The sequence below is a fragment of the Zonotrichia albicollis genome, chromosome Z (genome assembly GCF_047830755.1).
Source record: "Zonotrichia albicollis isolate bZonAlb1 chromosome Z, bZonAlb1.hap1, whole genome shotgun sequence".
Taxonomy (NCBI): domain Eukaryota; kingdom Metazoa; phylum Chordata; class Aves; order Passeriformes; family Passerellidae; genus Zonotrichia; species Zonotrichia albicollis.
The window spans coordinates 18,558,030-18,581,462 of NC_133860.1; the positions used below are offsets into that span (position 1 = coordinate 18,558,030).

The following is a 23,433-nucleotide window of genomic DNA, read 5'->3' on the forward strand; positions in this document are numbered from 1 at the left end:
AGTAGCTGATGGCAGTTGCATTTGTGTTGCTTGAGAGATTTAAAATACATTGTTTATTGCAAGAGAGGAGTGGGCAGTATTTCTTAATGCAGCGGTAAGGACCTGAATCAAGACAGGGTACCTGTTGTTATAGCAACACACAAGCCTGTAAGTGAGAGGCCTCTGCTGCTTAAGCACTTCAGTGTCTTCCTTTCCTGAAGAGCTGTTGCAGTCAAAGGTGCAAATTGTCAGGAAGCAGTTTATATAATGTCCAATTTGACTAATAAACACAAGTCAGAGTTGATGCCTGAAGGTTCACTGCCTGAAATGTACTGTGCTTTAAACTCTCACCCTACCAAAGTTGATTTTTAATCTGCTAGAAAGAGACAATACATTCTTCAGGTTGAGAACCAGTGTGTAGCATCCAGCTCCAAAAGGATGAGATCCTGCTTAGGTCTGTGTCCTGAAAAACTGTACTATGTGCAGTAATAATGCATATGTGAAGTTAGATCTGTAGATCTACAAGTAATCATAGAACTAATCATAAAATGCCTATGGTTGGAAGGGAGCTTAAAGATCACCTTGTTCCAACCCTCTCTTTTGGGCAGGGACACTTCCATTAGACCAGATTGCTCAGAGCCCCACCCAGCCTGGCCTTGAACACTGCCACGCACAGGGCAGCTGATTGCTATTAATCATTATTAGTTCATTATTAATATGGTCGCTATCTATGACCATCACATATGTCATAGAATTTTAAGAGACAAGGATTTAAAACCACTTTAAAACCAAAGTACTTATGTAAATCTCCATGAGACACAGAAAGTATATTCAGGTGAAAGAAAAACAGAATTTTCTTCCTGATTTATTGCATTTGGCTTTCTGCTGTATTTTGCTGTCACTGTTAATGAACTTCAGCAGTCTTTTAATGACAACATAGCAGGGGAGTGCTTGTTGCTTCAGTTCCTTCTGTATGCAAATTGCAAGAAAATCTGGGTGTTGGACAAATTTTTCAGTATATTTTTGCCATAAATAATTTTAAGAGTATCAAGTTATAAATTAATAATATTCTTCAATGAATTCTCTTTAATTTAAGATAGTAATGATTTTGGATAGATTATTTTAGGAACATACACTGTATTATTTATCCTAATTTTGGAATATGTGTTAACTTCTCTGTCGTTCAGTCTATGGTGAAAGACAAAAAAAAGGATAGAAAGCCTTCATCGGAGGAGGAGTCCGAGAGTGACAGTAACAGTGGCAGCGGGAGTGAAAGCGAGGCGGAAGCTTCTAAGCCTCGGAGGTTACGGAAACGAGTGGACTCTGATTCAGATTCTGATGAAGAAAATGATATAAATGCAGTGATGAAGTGTTTACCTGAAAATTCAGCTCCTTTAATTGAATTTGCTAATGTCTCCCAAGGCATATTATTACTTCTGATGCTGAAACAGCATCTAAAGAACCTCTGTGGATTCTCTGATAGGTAAGGCTATTTAGATAGTAGGACACTTGTTATGCACTTGTTATGACATTTTTGCATTTGTTTAAGTTGATTGTAACTACCTGTTTAAGCAATACATTTTGTGTAACAGAGAAAAGAAGTTTATTACGTTGAACTTCAGCTTAAAAAAACTGCAATTATTTCATTTCTTACCAGGGCTATCTATTGTATATGGAATGATTCAAAGAAAAATACTTATATTGGAGGTTTTAAAAGCTTTTTGTTCAAATTACTCTGGACTTTCCTTTTAAGGTCTTCTCTTTTGTTTTCTTCAAACAGTAAAATTCAGAAATATTCTCCATCTGAATCTGCAAAAGTTTATGATAAAGCTATAAACAGGAAGACAGGAGTGCATTTCCATCCAAAACAAACTTTGGATTTTCTGCGGAGTGATATGGCTAATTCCAAGATCACAGAAGAAGTGAAGAGGAGTATAGTAAAACAGTACTTAGATGTAAGTAAAGTTCCTTTGCAGAAAGTCTGAAATCTTTTAGTACAGTATAAACTGGAAAGTACATTTCAAAATGTTAAGTTCCTGGTCACCTTATGTGATGTGTGGATCTTCCTTTCAGGATGTTTAGCAGGACTGTACTTCAAAGATTTCTAAGAAGTTTAAACTCAATGGTAATTAATTTCAGCTTAAGGGTATTCATCTTCACGGTGTATTTTCCAATTTCTGGTATCCACGGTGTATACCTCTCCCATATTACTTGTTCACTTTATTCCTGACTCTTTCCATCACGGGAACAGAGACTTTGGTTTGCTAACTGTCCCTCACCCTTCACCAATAACAGATACGGAAAACTTGCCATTTGAAAAACTCAGGAAGAAAGCTTGCGTATACCTACCAAAAAAAAATCAGAAAGTTAAGTTTGTAGAATACAACATAAGCTGTTCAAGTTTGTTATTTGTTTTACCCTGTTTGTTTTACCCTGTTTCTTTACTTTGCTACTTGTTTCTAATATAATGTAATGTGATATAAATGTCCATGTTTAAAGTTACAAAGTGAACTGATCTTTTCTCTTTTAATAGTTCAAGCTCCTTATGGAACATTTGGATCCTGATGAAGAGGAAGAAGATGGAGAGGTGTCAGCTAGCACAAATGCTCGGAACAAAGCAATTACCTCGCTGCTTGGAGGAGGCAGCCCTAAAAACAATGCAGCTGAGACAGAGGACGATGAAAGTGATGGGGAGGATAGAGGAGGAGGCACTTCAGGGGTGAGGCGGAGGAGGAGTCAACGTATTTCGCAGCGTATTACGTAAAATGATTTTTATGTGCTTATAAATGTCAGTTTATTATATTAAATGTACACCAAGTAATGTAATCCACATGAAAAAAAAAAGCATTTTGTAGATAGAGATTCTCTACTTAACCGTTTATACAACTTTTGTAGAAAGTTTAACAGAAAAGACAATAAAAAAAAAACCAAACTAGAAAATGAGATTTATCCCGTATAAAAAGTTATTAATTTTCCTTTGGAATGTACTGTGTGTTATCCTTTTTATTGTTGCCAAGTTTTTATGTAGCTTTATGATTCATGTGTATATATAATTTTATATATCAATAAGAGATAAAGACACGGGTACAAATTAAGAGTATGTGGTTTTACAAGGATATGTTAACCCCTTGGCGCTGGCGGTCGCGGTGCGTCTCATTGCCGGCAATGGAATGTGTGCCGGGGAATCCCAACTCCCGGCGTCAAGGGATTAAAAGCAATAAAAGCAATAATTTCACTAAAGTTCTTTTGTGTAACACTTGGTCTTTTTTCCCCCCAATGTTTTAGTCATTGAGAAGGTCAAAACGAAATTCAGACTCTACGGAGTTGGCAGCACAGATGAATGAAAGTGTTGATGTCATGGATGTCATCGCTATTTGCTGTCCAAAGTACAAAGACCGACCACAAATTGCAAGAGTAGTACAGAAAACCAGCAATGGCTTCAGTGTTCAGTGGATGGCAGGCTCCTACAGTGGCTCCTGGACTGAGGCTAAGCGCCGTGATGGCCGCAAACTGGTGCCTTGGGTAGACACTATTAAAGAGTCAGACATTATTTACAAAAAAATTGCTCTAACGAGTGCTAATAAGCTGACTAATAAAGTTGTGCAGACTTTACGATCGCTGTATGCCGCCAAGGATGGAACTTCCAGCTAATGCATTTGTACATGCAGCCAAATTTACAGGAATTGAAATAACAGAAAAACTTGAAATATCAACTTTCTGGCAAAAAAAAATATCAGTTAAATGAAGAGTAAGAATGGAACCTGGGACGCGGGGAAAAAAGAAGGAAATGTTTGGTAAACATTTTTGTGGGAGCTTCCTTCGCTGTTGTGCAGCAGAAACTTCTCAGTTCATTTTTACTCCCACTGTATTATAGTTTAACAAAAAAATTGTTTATATCTTGAAAAAAAAAACCTTTCTGTTTAAAAAAAATAAACAAGTGAATGTTGGAAATTAGTCTGTTAATGTTCTTAATAAAGTGTTCTTGGAGTTTAACCTAGCAGCGGATGGCTTTCTTTAGCTTAGCCCAGTTTCCAGGAAAGCATTGTTTTTCCAGGCTGTAAAGTGGCAGAATCTCCTGGATATATAATTTATTCTGTTGAAGAAAAAAAAAAAAAAGAAAAAAAGCATGCAGTATCTATGACCTATCTGCAGGAGGAGTTTTTGTAAATGTAGATTTTGATGTATTAGGTCACCCTGAAATAATACAAGAAAAGGGATCCCCAGCAAATCTGGTGGAACGAATACTGCAATAAATTTTTTTACTTCTCTTTGTTACTTGTCTGTTTCCATTTGAATTTCTTATTGTAAAGATCTGTTTAAATCCATTTATATTATTTTGCAGTCTTTTATGTAAAATTTACTATATCAGTGGTTTTCAAAACAAGACATAAAATATTGTTTATACAGTTTGTATAGGCTGACTTCTGAATAATTGGTATCTTTTTATTTTTATCCCTAGAAGGGTGTAAACACAAGTTAACTCCAGGGTTTTATTGTATCCTGCAATATTTAGTATTAACTATATGATTTAGCACTGTGCCAAACACATTTTCAAGAGTACGTTTTGATATAAAAAGAAACTATAGTTTATTCCTTGTATGCTTCAATTTCTTTCTAATGCTGTCCAAGTGGTAATTTATGATAGTTCAGATTTGGGGAAGGCTGAATGACTCTTCTGCTTGGGCAAACTGGCCATGTACGCATTTCTCTGGGTTAATGTAGAGAGGCTTGTGTCAGGAGGAGCTAGCTAGCAGTGCCAGAGGAGTGAATGGGTGTGAGTCTGGGCAATTACACTACATTCCTTCACAGACTAATTTTTTAAGAAAATGTTTGTATATTAGACTAATTTTTTTACTAATTGAAAGATGTTTTCACATTTTGTAAATTGAAAAAATGCTATTGAAATCTTCCAGAAGTATTTGCTTCAACTGCCTTGCCACAACATTTCATAAGCAGTTTGTCTTCCTAGAGAGCAAGGAAAGCAGCATATTTGCAAACAGTAAAAAAGTCTAAAAATGGCTAAACTTTTTAGGAGTCTATTAAACCCTGGTGTCTTTTCAAATGTATTTATCGAAAACAGGTGTTCCTCAACATAGTTATTTTTCTATTACATTTTGTTTCTTTTAAAAAATTAATATATGATAGGGGGCTGTTTTTGTGAAACTTTTGAGGAATTCTAATACGTTATTCAATTTGTGAGGAATAGTAACAGTATTTCAAAATATTGATATGTTAACCCAAGCAACCCATTAAACAAATTATTAATAACTCTTCAGAATCCAGTTAGTAAATTGTTGGGGAATGCCTTTTTGTTGTTTCACCAGTGGAATTTTTCTGAACAGATATGATTTAGCACCTCTTTGTTTGGTAGTGCTGATAGTGGTCTCTTCACCATACAAAAAGCCACCTCTTGGGCTAGATTGGTATTGTTAAAGGAGGGAGAAGTAGGAGAAGCAGGAGTCAGTCCTCTGCAGCTCTGGAAAGAGGACATTTTTGCAGCAAACCATGAAAGACTGTGTTTATCAGGGCCAAGTGCAACCTTTGCACTGGCAAACTCATACTTGGAGACTAGAGGGGCTGTGTGACATGTCAGATATTACTGATAAGCAGAGTTGAAAATACTTCACCATGAACTCCCAAGTGATAAACCCAAGGATTTCATACCGTTGCAGTTTAAAATTAAGTTGGCTGTTAGTAATTTCTGATGCAATTATCTTAAAGCATCTTGTTTTTAATAAGTAATACAAATATTTCCTTGTTCATTTCATGTGGCTTTTCCAATAGTAAAGATGGGGGTTATTTCAATTTGCTTGGTATTTATTGGATTAAAATTATCAGGAAGTAGTTATAATTGAACAATATAAGTTTAAAGCTGAAGTCTAAAGTTGTCTTAGTTGAGAGGATTTAGACCATTACTATACTGTATGTTATGCCAGTGGCATACATGCTCCTTGATGGGATGTGATGGTTGTTACATGATTTACAGTTATAAAGTTGATTATAGATGTTTAAATAAATTGAATATGATTCTTACTAGTTAAAGAGTTGAATTTTGCCCTCCTGAAGTTCACAGAGTAACGCCTAGTCTGGTTTTGTGCATCACAAGAGCTCTGGTTACCGGCTGTGAAGGGAAGAGGTGGCAGTGCCCCGTGCTGGGGAGCAAACTCCAGTTTGCAGTGTGAGACTGGGGCTGGTGGGGTCAGTGCCGGTGCCAGCACCAGCGGCACCAGCGCAGGGCTCAGCCCCCATGCACCACCTCAGCAGCAACAGCACACACCAACACAAGAATTTCTCTACGTGAGAAAACGTTTGGTTTTGTTCTGGTTATTCCTTAAGTGCTGCAGTGCAGTGATTGATCCAGTGACACAATTTTACTCCTTTGTATTGACATAGCCTTGTAGTATTTTTTCACTGTATGGCTATAGATTTTTACATATATAACTATAAGATTATTGAATTTTTTATTCTTCCTGCTTTCTCTCTTTGAGTACAGGATCCATATGTGGAACTTTTTGCAGTAGCTTACCTAACAAAGGAGTATTACCAAGCTTTTAGAATTAACACTAGCCATATTGTACTTTTTAAGAAAACACAGACACTTCCACAATCTTAATAAGAATGAAATTATTATTTTTAATCTTCCACTTCATACTGTAAAATTGCAGAATAATTCTTGAATATTTTCAAGATCACAATAGTTTTTGATATAACTGTAATTACAAGTATTTTTTTAAATGATTCAGCAACACCCTTTTGTATTTTTGAGGTTCTTTATTGCTTATATTAACTACTCTAATGTGTACAAATGTAAGCATGGGAAATATTCAGCATAAGTATTTTAGTGAGGTGTGGCCATTAAAAAAAAAGACATATAAATTTTTAAAATTTGAGTCAAACTTTAGCCTTTGTTTTGCTATTGTGGTGTCACTAGTGAGAATATTGTTACTGTGGAATAATTAGGTTGTGCTAAACAGTAGCTCTAACATGAAATACCTTGCAGCCCTGAAATAGTTCTTTATTGTGTTTGTGGCTCATGTCAAAAAAAAAGGTTTTTAATCCGGTCTGGCTCATCTGGTGCTGGTTAACAGCAGACATTCTGCCCCGTGCATGTGTTAATGACATTCCAGGGAAACAAATGGATTAGTTCAGCTGATCCTTTGCACCACCGAGCCGCAGGTGGATCTCAGTGATGCTGAATTCAGACAAACACCTTTTCTGTGCTTTCCTGTGTCCCAACACTCCTGAGCTCTCATGCCCTACACACAGCAGGAGCCCAAGCCACAATTCCTATATCCTAGTGTTCCTCTGCTCACCAAAGAGCCACACCATGGTCATATGAGCATTTCCATATCCTTCAGAGAATTTGTCATCTTATCATTGAAGTTCTGAGTTGTAATGGGTGAGTTCTTAATGTAAGTAGCAAATTTTTAGATCTCATGGTTCCTTGACTAAATATTAAAGTGTTATTGTTATATACAAATAAGTTCATAGTATTTTAATATTTCATTTATTTTAAATAAATGTTTTAAGAGTTCAGTCTGGACCCTTCCAAAATGAAACTTGAAAGTTTTTAATCCTAGAATTTGCACAGACTTTGTTGATCCCTTTTTCACTATGCTCACAGTGCTCAACTCATGCCTGGGCATCAGTAAATCATCCAGGGAATGCATTTTTGGATTATTCTGGGAGACTTCTTGCCAGTCTGCATTCCCCCCATCAGACATAACGACATCATTTCTGATTTCTGCGTTATTCAGCTGCATGCCCTGCTCCCAGCTGCCCAGGCTGTGAGGTCAGATCTGCTCCAGACACTCCTTGCCGGGCGGGCCGGTTCGGGGCACGGGCGGGGCACGGGAGGGTTCGACCTGGGGGGACCTGCGGGGCTCGTCCTGCGGGGACCTGCGGGGCTCGGGCCACCAAGGCCAGCAGGGCGGCGGCCCAAGGGTGCGCTGTGCCCGTGGCAGCCGTCCCAAGGGAGGGACTCCTGCACCGCGGCGACAGCAGGACGTCGCCAGAGTCTGGCACCGAGTGACCCGTGTCACTCCTTACTTCAGCGGCTTCTTCTTTAAAGCAGCCTGGTTGGGCTTCAAAGGAACTTCTCCCAATCACTGTTTTTGTGCGGCTGTGTTGAAAGGCTCATATTTCTGTTTTGAAACAAGATCCTGCTTCCTGCAATCTGGAAAGGTGATTGGTCTGATTTCAGCCCCACTTTGCTGGGCCCTGGCCATGAGCAGGGTGTGCCTGCCGGGCAGCCTGTGCCCCCCAGCAGCTGCAGAACCAGCGCCGAGCTGTGCTGCGGGATCACTGCTGGTGCGGGCTGCACCTCACTCCCCACACGGTCTGTCCATCACCTCCCTTCCAATGCACTTCCTCCTTCCTCTTCTCTCACGAGGGCCTCTGAATTTGTTTTACCTATCCCTTATTTGTGTTTCTCATCTCAACTATCAAAGGCTACAAAATTTGCTGGAAACAGACCCATTTTGTCACTACATGTAATTTATTTTGGAGAAACCATATAGGGGGCCATCTGCTTTTCATTTTGACTTCACAAGCACAGACTGAAGACTTACGTTTTCTTTGATCAAGTCTTCTTTCAGCCTCTTGTTTTGCATGTTTTGTTCTCTTATTAGCATTCGTGATTGTACAGAAATACTCCTTCACTGCACATAAATTCCTGAAAGCCAGAGATACATGTGTGGAGGGAGACATTTAGTGGGTTTCCTGCTTAGACTTAATGTATTCTGTGAGCACAGGCAAAGTGTGCTGAATCCTTGAGAAAATCTATTTGTTTCTTATTTGTGAGAGCTTTTTTATTTTGAATAGTTTCATGTGGAGGAGGATGTTCAGATCCAAGGTCACCTGTGTGATGAGCCCCTGCAGTTCCCTGTCCACTGACAAAACTGCAGGACAGATTCACATAATACCAAGTTCTGGGTGATTCAGATCACTCCTCATCCAGGCGTTTTATTTGCTGTCCTAAAGTGCTGCTGTTGCTCCACTCAAGAGAGAGAGGATCCCTTTCCTTCCCTTCGTGTTGAAATCCACATGAAATAATTGGTGCAGAAGTTGTTATTCAGTCTGTGTTCAGCCTTCGAGCCATCCAGACCAAACTTTCCAGACCAGCCATGCACAGGCTGAGTTTTTTCATTTGGACAACTGATCCCAATTACAGAATCCCTCATTGGTAAATTTTTCCTACCATTGATTTTTAAGTCTTGGCTGGGAAACCCACTCTGACCACTTCTTTAAATATCATACAAGATATTGGTGGTAGGAGGGTGCACATAATTACAAGGAAGGCCCTTTTCAAATTTAAGAACTTTTTGAACTTTCCTTCCATCTATTAGTTGTGTCTTTCTAGATCAGAAAAAGAAAAAAGTCCTTCCCTTATTTTAGTGTATTTGAAAAGTTCCCAGGTGAGGCTCAGGGTTTTCTTCTGCTTTACCTCCTGTGTGTTATCTCAAACTGGAAAAATTATTTCAAAAGAAGTTTTAGAGTTGTATTTATTGTTAGGATAGTAGTGAAGTTTTGTTCCTTTTTCCTACAAAATTTTACAAATTGTAGTGCAGATTTATCTTGTGTACACATTCCAATGCTACATAAGATTTCTTGAAGCCTGTGTAGGATCCATGAAATTCCACAGCTGAAGACCCTTGTTTCCATCTTCAGGGGCGGCTGAGCTGCCCCCCAGCCCTGAGGGGCATCTGCCCAGGAGTCCTGCAGGGAGTGACCACAGAGGGCATCCTGCTGCCACCCTGCCTGAGCAGCTCCTGCATCAGCCACAGAGCTGGCAGAGAGCCACCAACACAAACACAGCTGAGAAACCTCTGGGTGATCCTGTATCTAGTGGGTAATATGCACATGCAGATGTGCAGGTTTAAAACTCAAAAGTGAATTTGTACTTTCACATGGTTTTTGTGCAGGGAAGAAAATAGGATTTTAACGTTTAAAATGAGGTTTCTTACATAGTGACTGTGGTGAAAGATGCCAAGGAGCTGCTGGGGTTAATGACCCTCAGCGTAAAGTTCATCACTTTTCCCAGCATCTTGCCATTAATTGGCAGGTGCTGCACTGCTCTCTCACTGCTTGATTAACAAAATTAACCTGGCATTTCAATATCAGAGTAGAGAAATGAAATATGAAATGAAATGAAATGAAATGAAATGAAATGATCAGAACTGCTATGGTTGGAAGGGACCTATAACAATTATCTAATCCAACTGCCACTTCCAAAGACCTTTTTGCTAATCCAAAGAACATTTTAGGACTGAGCAAAGGTTAAAACCTATTGCTAATGGCACTGTCCAAATGCTTCTTGAACACTGAAAGACTTGGGCATCAACCATCTCTCCAATACGCCTGTTCTCCTATGTGACCATCCACAAGCCTTGTGGGAGGAAATGCTTCTTGGTACCCAGTTTGAACCTCTCCTGCTTCAGCTCTGAGCCATTCCCATGCATCCTGCCCCTGGATGCCAGGGAGAAGAACTCAGCACCTCCCCATGCCCTTCCCCTCCTCAGGAAGCTGCAGAGAGCAGTGAGGGCACACCTCAACCTCCTTTTCTCCAAAGTGGACAAGCCCAAAGACTTCAGCTGCTCCTCACAGGAGCTTCAGCTCCGATTCCCTCCTCAGGATGCACGGAAGAACGTTCCCTTCCTTCTCCACCTGCAGGGCCCAGCAGGCCCCAGGCGAGGCCCATCCCCTCCCTGGGCTCTGGCTGTGCCCTGGGATGGGCTCTGGGATGGGCTCTGGCTGTGCCCTGCTGGGAGCTCTGGGATGGACTCTGGGATGGGCTTTGGCTGTGCCCTGCTGGGAGCTCTGGGATGGGCTTTGGCTGTGCCCTGCTGGGAGCTCTGGGATGGGCTCTGGCTGTGCCCTGCTGGGAGCTCTGGGATGGGCTCTGGCTGTGCCCTGCTCGGGGCTTTGGCCTCGGGGCTTTCCGGGCACTGCTGAGCCACCCTGAGCCACCCCTCTCCCACTTCACCCCTGTGCCCGGTGTCACTCCTTCCCAGGGGCACAATCCACCATTTGCACTTGACAAATTTCACCTCATTTAAGATTGCTCAGTGCTCCAGTCTATCTAGATCCCTCTGCACAAGCCCCTTGTCCCTCAAGAGAATCCACAGCACCTCCCAGTCTGGAGCATCAGCAAATTGCCACTGGTGCACTCACCTTCAGCATCCAGACCACTGACAAACACATTGAGCAGGACTGTAAGTAAAAAATGAGGATTTTGTGTCTGGCGATGTTATTCTTCATTTTTCTTATTTTCCTGAAGAGGATGCTTTGAAGATTTCCCATGCCAGCCACTAACCAAAAATTAAAAGAAACAAAGTTAATTTGTTTCTAAACATTTATTCTATGCAAAGTGTAAACAGACATATGCTTGGGAATGTTGAGTATTTTAGGAATCCTGGAAACTCCTGAAAAAGCAAGCCAAACATGTCCTGGGCTGCACCCAGAGCCCCGTGGGCAGCAGGGCAGGGAGGGGATTCTGCCCCTCTGCTCTGCTCTGCTCTGCTGAGACCCACCTGGAGCACTGCATCCAGCCCTGGGCTCCCAGCACAGGAACCACAGGGACCTGCTGCAGCCAGCACAGAGGAGGCCATGAAGATGACTAGATGTTGTATTGCACTAAATACTTTGGTAGTTTGCACTGTTCCCATGATTTGTATCCTATGACCACACGGTTGTCCCCTTCCCCCCACCCAGGGCAAGTGTCAGCCTTGGTGGTCTCTTCCTGGGTTACCCCTCCCCTGGCCCCTCCTCACCTGTGTCCCTTTGGCTGCAGTCCTTCTCCTCCAGCCCCTTTCTGAGCCCCTAAAGCCCCCTAGAGACAGCTGGCCGGCCTCTTTCCCACCTTGGAAAATAAAGGCAGGGTGTTGGTGCCCACGTGGAGAAGAGCACTCCTGGTCTTCTGCCTTTGTCCGTGTAAGACTGTGTGGGCTGGGGTCCATAGCTCACCAGACTGGACCTCAACATTCTGCCCCGACACAGAGTCTGACAACTAGAGGGATGGAGAACCTCTGCTCCAAGGACAGATTGTCCAGCCTGGAAAAAAGAAAGCTCTGGAGGGACCTTAGAGCTCCTTCCACTACCTGCAGGGGCCTCACAGGAAAGGTGGAGAAGGATTTTTTACAAGGGTAGAGAGTGGTAGGACAAGGTGCAATGAATCAAACAGAAAGAAGATCAACTCAGGCTAAATATAGAGAAGAAATTTTTTCTGTTGAAGGTGGTGAGTGAGTCACTGCCAGGTGAGAGGCTGTGATCACAAAACCACCAAGAACTAACCAAAAACCCCAAAGGAATGGCAGAAATGAGGCAGGCTGGATAAAGAAAAAAGTTTACCAACTTCTTCCTTTTCCAAAGTTTCAAGTTCTGCAATTTGGTGCTTGAGAAAAATCTTTTGTTCAAATTTGAACATAAGCATTAACTTCTCTTTCAGCTTTGCAAGAGAAACTTCAGCCCTGAAAAACTAAGCAGTTAAACTGTAAACCAGTTTGGATTAATAAATACATATCCAGCTGTATTTAGACTACCCTTACTCGGATATTAGAGAAAATTTGTTTATAAAAGGTTGCAATGACATAACAGATTTTTATTTGCTTGATCCTCATAACTTCTATGACAGCAGACCTTCTCAAGAGTTTTTTAATGTCTATTTCAAGATTTCTTTAAATTAAAATGACTGCTTCTCTCAGAAAAAGACCTTCTAAACAGTTTCCTTCTCTTCAGCCCTAAAAGGTGGTATCGTAGAAGAGAAAGTGCAAAACAATTTGAGTCCATGGAAGGAGCTTGGTTAAGAGGTCACTCTTGATGATCTTCTCCCGTGTCCCAAGTGCTTTTTCTCACTGCTCACTGCAGGAGCAGCTCTGCCTGCCCAGGGTGCGACTCAGTGCTGACATCCTGACTGGGAGGTCTTTGAAGCCTCCCCGCCCTTGTGTTAATGATTGGTTGTGTGGATTTGGATGTTGTGGATCTGGAGCCACATCAAGAAAGCATTTCCTTTACCACTGTTAAAATGAAATGGACTGACTGCTTTCTCTTCTTTCTCACAGATGGCCGTGGGTGTAATGAGATTTCCACACTTGGCTAAACCATTTTTCCACCAGGAACAGAAGGTGCTTCCTGATGATTTGTTTGCTGCCACTCTGAAGAAACACAATATTACACTTTGGGGAAAGTCACAGTTTCATGCTTCGCCTGGCTCTTCAAAGGCACTGGCCCCTTTCACTTGAAGATGATCAAACCCAATCCTGAGTTTTGCACTCTGGTCAACTCAGGGAGAAAAGCTGATGCAGATTCTGAGGATTGCTAAAAAAATCATGGCCAGTTTGGACCCCTGAGCCTACAGGAACTGTCAGTTCTATCCTGGCATGTGTGTAATCCTGTAACAGTCTCCCTCTGAACTTTATTTTTTGATGCTTGCCAAGACGCACGTTCACTTGGAAACATGAAATTTTTAGGGTTTTTAACTATTACAGTTTGGGGTGACAGTAATTAACCACTGGAAATCAATACACCTTTGACTTCCATGAAAAATTTGTTTTTCTTCACTACAAAATAAAAACTACAGCTGTTGGGAAAAAGTCACCACAGCTGCATCTGTGGTGATGCAAAAGACATCACAACTGCTTGATGGTCACTGAGCACAGGGGAGATTTTTTTACAAACCCCTGGGGGTTGCTGGAGGAGCTCTAAACAGGAGGAACAACGATACTGTTTTCACCCCAGTAAGTACTTGCCCTTTGTGTCTCACTCTGCTGCCTGACTTTCCTAGCAAAAGTCTATTTTTCATTTTCATTTCTGACTATTTGTACCTCTTTCTATCAATTACTCAAACTCTTCTAAACATTTCTCAAAACTACTGCAGGCTGGGTTTAAAATATGACAGTAGTGCACATTTACACATACGGTTCTAGTGGTACACAGCAATAATTAATGGTGCTACATGTGTAAGTCACTTATACCAGAAACAAATAAAATCACTTTTATTCAACCAGTTTATCACAACCCTTATGTTATAAAAATAACTTCATAGTATGTTAAATATTAAATACAAAACAGTTGTACACTGCTTTTAAAATAAAAGAACATTTTGTGTTTTTTATATATGTTTCTATATAAAGCAGCTGACCCAGACCCAGTTTAAGACTGTGGGTCTGCCTTTACAACTATATTTAGCTCTTCTTGACCTGAAGACATATGGAAGGAAAACTACATTTTAAGGAATTCAGCTTCATTTAGGAAGGCTGGAAACAGTGAGAGTTTCCATGCTGCTTAAGAAGGAAACCAATGCAGGCCTCAATCCATTTTAAGTAGAACAATTACTAATTTTAAAAAACAAAACCCAAACACCAGCAACTGTTTGGAAGAGCACAGTGGGTCTGAACTATTCACTTGTCTTCCACATCTGCTATCATAGCCTCAACTGCATTCCAGTCCAGCTTGCTGAGGATGCTGCCTGTGCTTTCAGAAGCACTGTCAGTGCTGATGCTGCCCAGAGGAGAGAAGCTCATGCTGTGCACTGCAGAGGCCTGTTGGGGCAAGAGAGGATGAACTGAACATTGTGCTTCATTCATGGACAGCAGAAATTATCCCACTCTTTTAAAACATGTCCAAATCCAGTGATGTGTCTGATTATTCTGCAACAAATGCAATCTGTTTTCCTGTTAATGCCCTCCCACTGGTGTCTGTTGCTTGGCAGGCAATGTGCCTCTACAGTTGTTAAAAAGAACACTCAATTTCAAGGCTCACAAGAATGACTGCAATTCTAAAAAAAATAAATAAATAACATGGTTCTCCTGAAGCCCCACAATTTGTGCTTCTCTGTATCTATCTCACCCACATATTTTGAATAGAGAACCCCATTTTAAATAAAGCAGAAGTAAACAAAGTGAAGTCTCAAATAGTTTATAGAATAAGTAGGTACTCTACCTGGAACATGGAGTCATGAGTATCTTGAAGTATTCTTTGGATATCATCAGGCACAGTCCAAGGACTCACCACGTCTCGATCGGTGTCAGGATCCACGCTCTCTGTCTGAACTGAAGTGGCAACTCGAGGAGGTTTTTGTGCTGAGCTTCCGCTGACTCTGCACTCAGCAGCTGAGGAGAAAACACGCCAACCATAGCCCTGTAACACTTCTTGCACTTTTCATCCCAATCTCTTGAAACTCCTTCAAGAATAGAAGCTTCAGGTTCTAGGAACTAAAGCTGTGTGTAAATCCTTGTGAAAACAGCAAGCTCTGTTACCTAGAACTGATGTGGGTTTATGGTGAGAAAAGGCTGCTGGTTCCTTCCAGCCTCCTGCTCTGAACTGCCTTCCCAGGGCAGAACACAAAGTGGAACAGGACTATCCTGATGGTGCCGTCCCCCACAAAAAGCACATTGCTTCCTTATTTGGCAGAGGACTAAACTAAATAAATTCTGAATTTGTGCCTCTTCAGAAGACATGGAACTTTGATGAAACCCTTAGCAGTGATGTGATACACTGCAAAAACAGATACAAGAATGTGCCAGGAAATCAGAGGAAGATCAACCTGAATATAGAGTTTAAAAAAATGGAGAAAAATTATTTTCCACATGAGTAGAAGCAGTTCAGGAAATGTGTCCTTCTGCTTATCATTACTTCTCTCAATTTCCTATACTGCAAGTCAAATACATTGACCTTTGACTGTCCAAATTATGCCAATAGTATAATTTTGGTGTAAGGCCGAATATAATCAGGCCACAGTATTTCCCAAGTCTCAGACTGATTCACTTCTCATTCTTTGATCAGAAATTCTGCTGCTGTTAACAAGTATTGTATCTGTTAAAGAATTTGATTAGGAACAATCTTTTTTGGATCCAGACCTACAAAGACAGGCATGGGAAAAGTACCACTAAAATCCAAAGGGGATTATTTTGTTAAACTTGGTCAAATTTTTCTGTGCTAACATGGAATTATGACAAAATTATATATTAGATGGATACTGTACAGAGGGATAGCAAAGACAATTCCTATTATAAAGAGCTCAGAGATTCAGCAGCATAGAAGGGCAAGGGAGAGGCAGAATTCTTGTGTCTTGGACTGCAATTAACTTTCTCTCTGTGGGTTTGAATTGAAAGATAAAAGATTCTGTCCCTCATGATTTCATAACATGTGTTTCAGCAGTTCACCAAAATCTAGCACGCTTATTTCAGTAATCTTGAAACTGTGACCTGGCAAAAAACTATTCAGAAGGTAAACAGAGGTGGTTAAAATATTTCACAAGTTTCTAATTAAACTTTAAGTGGGGAAAAAAGAATGAATTTTATTCTTCTAAACTAATGCTGTATCTGCATCCTATTCCCCCCCTGTATTATGTAGCATTATGTCATTGTTCTGTGTAACTTACAGTGTCTGGGCTTAACGGGACCATTTGTAGCATTTCTCAGTCTTCTTCTGGAGGTACTTTTCCGAAGCAGCATACAGGCATTTCCTGTAAAGAGAAAGTAAGCATTTTCTTTTTTAAATGCTGATCAAATATACTCCAAGATGGTTAGAAATTTTTATCTACAAATTTGCTGCCTAGATTACATGGTACTCTTGCTGTGGCAATTTAAAACTACCTTGGATTTAAAGAGAAGTGATAAGAAAAGGTAACTCTCATCATTTAGCAAAACAATAGCAGCAGAATTGCAAAAGCCTTAAGACAGGAAACATCCAGGTTTATAGATCTGATTTTTACACAGATATCCCTCCCAAAAATCCAGCAGTCACCTGAAGATCCTCTTCAGTATGTGCCTTCATTAAAAAAGTTCTGATCTTACCCCTGGACTGTGTTAAACCAAGAGGTGGGGTGAAACATTGAACTTTTTGACCAAAGCCAGGTTTGGCAGCAGGTCTGCTCCTTTCTGCCAGAACAGGACTGTTCAGATGCCCTCTGCAACGAGACAAAAATACCAACACAACAAAGATTAAATACTTGACACTGTGTACCACATACCCTTCCTCCACACAGGTCAGACCTCACAGGGCATATTCAGAAGAGACATAAAAGCCAGAGGAATCACATTCAGCCCAGCGAGCTGAGGACCAGCACCACACACTGCCTGTGGGGTCAGTAAGCCTCACCAGAATCACACCTGCTGCAATCACAGTGAACACACATCAAACTGGCTTTACAGAGAGCCACCTTAGGTCCAACAAAACTTTTAGTTGGTAGCTCCTGCCACTCCTAAGTGGATTCCTGCATGTTGTTCCTTAGCATGTCTGATTCTGGCTGGCTGATGCACTTAAACTTCCCTTGGCCACACCCAGCAGGCTCTGCACAGCACTGACTACATTCAGTTTAATGTTATATGCTGGAACTGTAACCAAAAAGAGAAGTTTTACTGTAGTGAAAAAGAGAAGCAGAAATATTAAATTACAGGATTACCCTGTAAGTACAAAGTTCTCCCTATTACCCTTTAAGTACAAAGTTCTCCTAAAGTCCTCTCCATATCTCTCCTATAAAAAGCAAAAAATTATATAAATAGGAAGAAAAACTACAATGCAATATACACCTGTATTAGATATACAGACATGTGGCATTAATGCCATCAAATTGAGTAAATTAATCAGTTCATAACACTCAGATACCCTCATCTCCCCAAAAGGCAATAAGCAAAGTGTGAAAGTAAGAACAAGTAAAATCCTAAGTAATGAAAAATTAAGAAGGAGAACTAGTCTAGAATTTGCACAGTAGAATTTTTATTTGCTTCTTGTTTGCTGTTAGATGCTCTTCAGGTCTATACTGCTGGTTATAGTCCAGTGGCACTCATGGAATCACTAAGGCTTCAGAGGACCTCCAAGATCAACTACAACCTTTGATGGAATTACAAGCCTGTCAACCAGACCCTGGCCCCGATTTCCATGTCCAGTCACACCTCCAAGGGATGGTGACTCCACCACCTCCCTGGGCAGCCTGTTCCAGTGTTTAACCACCCTTACTGAAAAGGAACTGATGTGAGTGTTAGCGTTCAAAAACACATAATCACGGGGGATTATATGCGGTGCTTTTTATTAAGAGCTCTGGGAATCGGGGTATATTCAACCCAAATCTGACTCCGACCATACATCCAAAATGATCATGTTTTATACTCTATTGTTACATAACTTTCATGTTAATTATTAAACTTATATTGTTCTATTGTATACATAAATTCAGCCCCTCTCTGAATTTCCAACATAGTTTCTCACTATTCTTCTTATGGTTATATAATAATTACATTTAATTACTAAACAATCATCACATCTAACAATTATATAATTTATCATACTGCTTATGCAGGTGCAGTTGATCTGGGAAAGCACAAAGCCTAACATTTTAGATTCTATCTTTAACTATTTCCAGGGTTCCACTATCATGAGTATGGGTTAGAACACTGCTTACAGCCCCAGCTCCTGAGTTGGCTTATTCAGTGCTCCAAAAGGCATTTTTAAGGCTCCCTCCAAGATTTGCAGTACTGGTTTTAACAAGCCTGGAGCAGGGACTTGAGAGTCTCTGATCCAGACAAATTGTATCTTTGATTCCACCAGCATATGACTTTTCTCTCAAGCTATTTCTGTCTCAACTTGCTACAAAATTTGGAGGGTAGTAAAAACACCAGTAGAACAGAGCAGGTTTAATGCTTAAAGTGTTACCCTGTACTAGATGCCACCTTCCTCCTTCTGTAAGCTTGAGCTGATCTTGTGCTGGACAAGGCCCTGTGATCACTCGCTGGTGATGCCACTGTTTCAGATAACATTTCATTCATCAGAGAAAGTGCATCTGATACTCTGATTCTGTGATGCTCAGACAGCAGGGCTCTGCAGAGAAATAATATTACACGTTACCTCATGCAGTGACTCACTTCACTGCAGCTGACATGGGAGTCCTGTAAGGCTACATGAAGAACGTTTTTTACAAGATTTCACAGAAAATATACTAAGCCTTTTAAGAGGTCATTAGCAAAAAGTTAGAACAATTCTTACCGAAGGGTTTGAGAGAATTAATGCTGGGGAAAGAAAACAATGATATTTGGAAAGCAACAAATACAGTCAAAGGATAAAAATGTTCAGAATTTCCCTAAATGGTAAAGAAAATGTGGATTATTCATACTTTTGGTTAAATTTCATTCATATCTGAAGTTTCATAAGCAATAGAGTTAAAATGATCTCTACATCTTCCTCAGGACTGGAAAACTAATATAAAAATAAGGATTTTAAAAGCAACTTACTTGTCTTTTTCTTCTTTCTTCTTCTGGAAGACTCTAATATCCTTTGAAGTAGGATAATGATGCTGTTTAAGAAAGTATAAAAATCTTTAACTAATTATGTACTGTGGTTGCATTCCAGTCTGTCACTCTCAAAATGTACTTACTTGACTTGAAAGTTACTGCTTAAGAAACTCTGAAAGCATTTGGTCCAACCAGGAAAATATGAAAGCATATGGTCCAACCAAGAAATTCAAGTAAGACTGTCCCTATAACTTTCCATTCTCAAAAAACATCTTCCATACCTCACATGCTTAAAATATTAACATTCCTAAGGAGATGTCCTCACAGTCAAGCTCAAAGTTTCAAATGGCCTCACCTCCAGTTTCCTAAAAATCAGTAGTGTTCCTAATAACTGATATATAAAACAGAACAAGGTTGCACTTGGACCTGTGTTGGCTAGAGTACAATTTGAAATGTTTAATTCCAGTTAAAAAAAAAAGCCCAAACCAATCCAGACCAAACCCAAACCATCCACTGAAAGCTGAAAATCCCTCCACTAATGATTTCAGGAGAAAAGCCCATAGCAAAAGCATCAAGTGTATATTAATGGGCTGACATGAAAGGGAGAGAAGCAGGACCCATTTTTCTTAAATCACTTCTCTCCACACATGTACAGAAGAACACCACAGTTCAATTGTTTAATCTTTTAGGGGAAATACTTTATTTCACATAGATCTGCTACTCTTTCTGAAAGTGAATATAATTGAACTATTTAGTCACAGGGAACTTGTGTATGTTACATATTTGCTGCTTGGGAGTTAAAACAAGTAGAGCTTCAGCCAGCAAGAATTTACAGCACATCCTGAATTCAACAAGTAGAAAGTGTAGGAATATATTTGGTGTTGTTAGGTCTCATCTCCTGTAACCCCAGAGCTTCCTGTAACTCAGCAGGATCTTTTCAGGTCCTGAAGGCATCCAGATGGCAAATGCATATTTTAAGAGTAAACACCAAATGGAAAATGTCTTCTGAACCACTTTTGTATGGTTTTTCCTAAGTTTTCTATTATTTCCCGCACAGAAAAATTTCCAGATCAGGCCATAAATGTGTTTTTACTAATAAAATTAAAATATTAAAAAAAAAATCTGAGAGTGGACTGTTCATTGAAATCAGCCTTCAACAAAATATATTGTAAGATACCTGACATATATGGCATATTCTAGCACCTCTGCTGATCCCTGATGATTTTTGCATGCACGCCTGTGTGGGTAAAGGCAGTGACAACTACCCTCAGTATCCTGCCATGTTTGCAAAGGATGCTGGCATATGAATGCTGCTTTTTAAATTCTCTGGGAGGCATGTGGGAAGATGAAACAAGGTGTAAACATGTCTTAAGAACTGCTGTAGCTATCAGTCCCTGGGAAACTCATGTCTCATCAGTGAATGTTGCAGCTGTATCCATCACTGTTGAGGATTACTCTGTAACAGCCACCTGCAGCCAGCGGTCAGCACTGCAGCCTCGGGAGAACGCTGGTGTATTTACTTACCTGACACAACTGTGACCAGCTTCCAGTAAAATAAAATCATACACGTAGAAACCCTACATCACAATAGGAAAAAAAACCCCCACCACTCCCAGCCTTTACATTATCTAACCTGAATAATCAACCCTTGTATAATAAGTAACAGTTACTCTTCAATACACCTGTTATTCTTACCACACTCTTTCTCAGGTTGAATGGATGATGTTCTTTCTGTCTTTGTTCATCTAGTTTCTTCAAGTATTCTTTCATTCTTTCCTTTTGCTTTCTTTTCATCCATGTTTGGATCTCTTTCCTTTCCTTTTCTGTTCTTTGAGAATGCCCAGAAGCAGAATCAAGGACCCTGAGGGCAGATGTGAACAGGAAATAATCTAGCACATCCTGTAAATTGCAAACAATGGCAACTACATGATATAACAAAAAACATTGAAAACCCTTTAAAATCCTGTCACAGCTGGAAGCATAAGTAATGAACAAGAGGGGAAATTTTCTTTTGCAAACTTTTACTAAATAAAATCCTGGTAAACAAGTAATTTCCAAGACATTTCATAAAACTATTCTTTTACTTGTCAGCTACATTCAGATAATAGAACTAGAGCTTAAACTGGTGGGAACTGTGTCACTAATGCAGCAGACTGGTGACTTGAACAGCTGCATATTTTTGTCTTGTCAGCAACTGATATCACAAACTGTAGTAGGAAACAGCTGTCATTATGACTTCTCTCAGGAAAGAGCACAGCTGATTTTATTTATTTTATTTTGACAGTCAGGAAGGTGTAGAAATCTCCAGCAGGGAGAGGAACATGACAAGCTGGAATCTGGGGCTCAAAGTTTCTGAAGCTGCTGTGCCACTGGCAGGAAATATCTGTTCTGTCTTTCAGAACTGCTTTAAAAGACCTGAAGGTCTGAACTGAATCTCCTCTATAAAACCAGTTATAAAAAAACAGTGCTCCAGCCTATACCTAGCAGAAGAAGGAACAAGCAAATAAGAAGGAAAGAATTTCAAAACCAGAATACTAGAAAACAATAAGTACATTTGACAATAATGACCAGTAGATTTGTGGCAATTACAAGCTCTAATACAAGTCCCATTAACACCAAACCACATACTTGCTCCCATTGTTTACAGGGTGCGGACCACACGAATAACCAGTGTTAAAATGATTTAAGCAATACACAACAAAAACCAGCCCTGGTATTACCTAAAGGTTTTCTTAGCCTGTGTTCTTGCAAAGCCCAGCTCCAGCAGAGAGGTGTCACTTTCTAGCACACGATCATTCACCACATCAGTAACATCACTTGGACCAGTAATTTGCAGATCTTCTAAAGAGCTTGATGTTAGGTAGGAAAAACACCTGTTACTAAATTAATGTAGAACATTCCTGTAAAAACAACAAGCTAAACCCCTTTCTTTCATACTTAAAACAACAATATCCAGGTTGTTTTACATACAGCCTTTGGACTGAATATTCTTTCCCCACATCTCCACTGGGTTAGTACACTTGAGTGAGCTTTGATGAGGACAGAAGGAGCAAGACCTGATTGTCCCAACAGAGGGACAATCCCCAGCTGAAATGCTTGAGCTCTGCTGTGGTGTGTGAACATGGCTGGCCCACAGGAGGCTGAGCCTGGCAGGCAGGAGCACCACAGGGTGTGTATTGCTGCCCATGAGGAGATAAGGTTATGAGGTGCTACCAGTTTCAGTGGTACCCAAATCTCAATGACCTTCTGAGCAAGAATCAGTGTCAGTGAGAGCACAGCTTTACCTATATTCTCTCAAATTCTTTCCTCTCTTTCAATCAGTTGGTCCCAGTAAAGAACAAATCTCATCATTTAGGACTGCTAGCCATCAGTGTCTGCTAAAGTTTTGCCTTACACCCATACTCCACCTTATACAATCACTTCCTAATCTACTTCAGTCACTACAACTAGTTCCACTTAAAATACCAGAAAAATAGGATAAACCATTCAGTTTACAGCTATGCTTCAAGCAAAGCAATAAAGATGGGTAATGGAGCAGAATGACCAGGAAGAAAGGAAACCAGCTAATCTTTTCTACTGGATACAGAAGACTAACAGTAGCTAAAAGTGAAAATATATATGTCAGACTATTTTATTTTATGCATAGGCTCTTCCCAGTTTTGCAATCATCCGTCTGTTGCTTTATACTTTTCACACAGTAAGACTTTAAAAACCTTCTGGTGATAGCTGGCCCTCATGGAAAGCTACCCACAGCAGCTGCATGTATTTTGCTGAAAAAGTGGTTTACAAATAGGAGAAATAACAAATGCACACAGACAAGAGCACCATCTACATTAACAGCTCCAATACCTTTAATTAGTAAAGAACTCTGAATGCTTCTAGAGCTTTTGTGTGAAGCAAATCTAACAGGCACCACCAAAGTCAGAGTAAATGTCTGAAATTAGCTAACAAAAGGGATTTTATTCAGGTTGAAAATAAATTATTCAATTTTTATAAAGTGATGATTCCACCCCGTCAGTCACCTTTTTGGTAAACTGTCAATAACACCAGTCTCAAAATACATACCCAGGACATAGATCTCTGCATATGTGAGAACCTGAAACAGAAACAATCCTTGTTAATAATACCTCTGCACTTTTAGACACACTAATCATATGTATCTTAAACAGCCCGTAGGATAAAATATAGAAATATGTCAACAACAATTGATATTTGACAGTTGATATTAAAA

General features: G+C 40.1%; 2 protein-coding genes across 15 annotated transcripts in view; one reads left to right on the top strand and one right to left on the bottom strand.

Annotated features, from left to right (window-relative positions):
* NIPBL (NIPBL cohesin loading factor) overlaps nucleotides 1-4,254 on the top strand; it is a 154,507-nt gene extending 150,253 nt beyond the window's left edge. For 6 of the 7 annotated variants that reach the window (XM_074533099.1, XM_074533100.1, XM_014268313.3 and 3 more), the window contains 4 exons: nucleotides 1,167-1,462; nucleotides 1,760-1,934; nucleotides 2,513-2,698; nucleotides 3,265-4,254. In XM_074533099.1, coding sequence (XP_074389200.1) covers nucleotides 1,167-1,462; nucleotides 1,760-1,934; nucleotides 2,513-2,698; nucleotides 3,265-3,630 — 1,023 coding nt within the window. In that variant the 3' untranslated portion in view covers nucleotides 3,631-4,254. Of the gene's footprint in view, nucleotides 1-1,166; nucleotides 1,463-1,759; nucleotides 1,935-2,512; nucleotides 2,740-3,264 lie in introns of all 7 variants that reach the window. The other variant, XM_014268315.3, reaches the window with a different exon arrangement.
* A 2,982-nt stretch (nucleotides 4,255-7,236) lies between these two features.
* Nucleotides 7,237-23,433, bottom strand: part of CPLANE1 (ciliogenesis and planar polarity effector complex subunit 1) — a 66,532-nt gene continuing 50,335 nt past the window's right edge. For all 8 annotated transcript variants that reach the window (XM_026794611.2, XM_074533097.1, XM_026794614.2 and 5 more), the window contains 9 exons: nucleotides 23,268-23,298; nucleotides 21,923-22,051; nucleotides 20,898-21,063; nucleotides 19,203-19,264; nucleotides 18,628-18,792; nucleotides 16,773-16,885; nucleotides 16,358-16,441; nucleotides 14,917-15,086; nucleotides 7,237-14,516 (listed from right to left, as the gene is read on the bottom strand). In XM_026794611.2, the coding sequence (XP_026650412.2) occupies nucleotides 14,376-14,516; nucleotides 14,917-15,086; nucleotides 16,358-16,441; nucleotides 16,773-16,885; nucleotides 18,628-18,792; nucleotides 19,203-19,264; nucleotides 20,898-21,063; nucleotides 21,923-22,051; nucleotides 23,268-23,298 (1,061 nt within the window). In that variant the 3' untranslated portion in view covers nucleotides 7,237-14,375. The remainder of the gene's footprint in view (nucleotides 14,517-14,916; nucleotides 15,087-16,357; nucleotides 16,442-16,772; nucleotides 16,886-18,627; nucleotides 18,793-19,202; nucleotides 19,265-20,897; nucleotides 21,064-21,922; nucleotides 22,052-23,267; nucleotides 23,299-23,433) is intronic.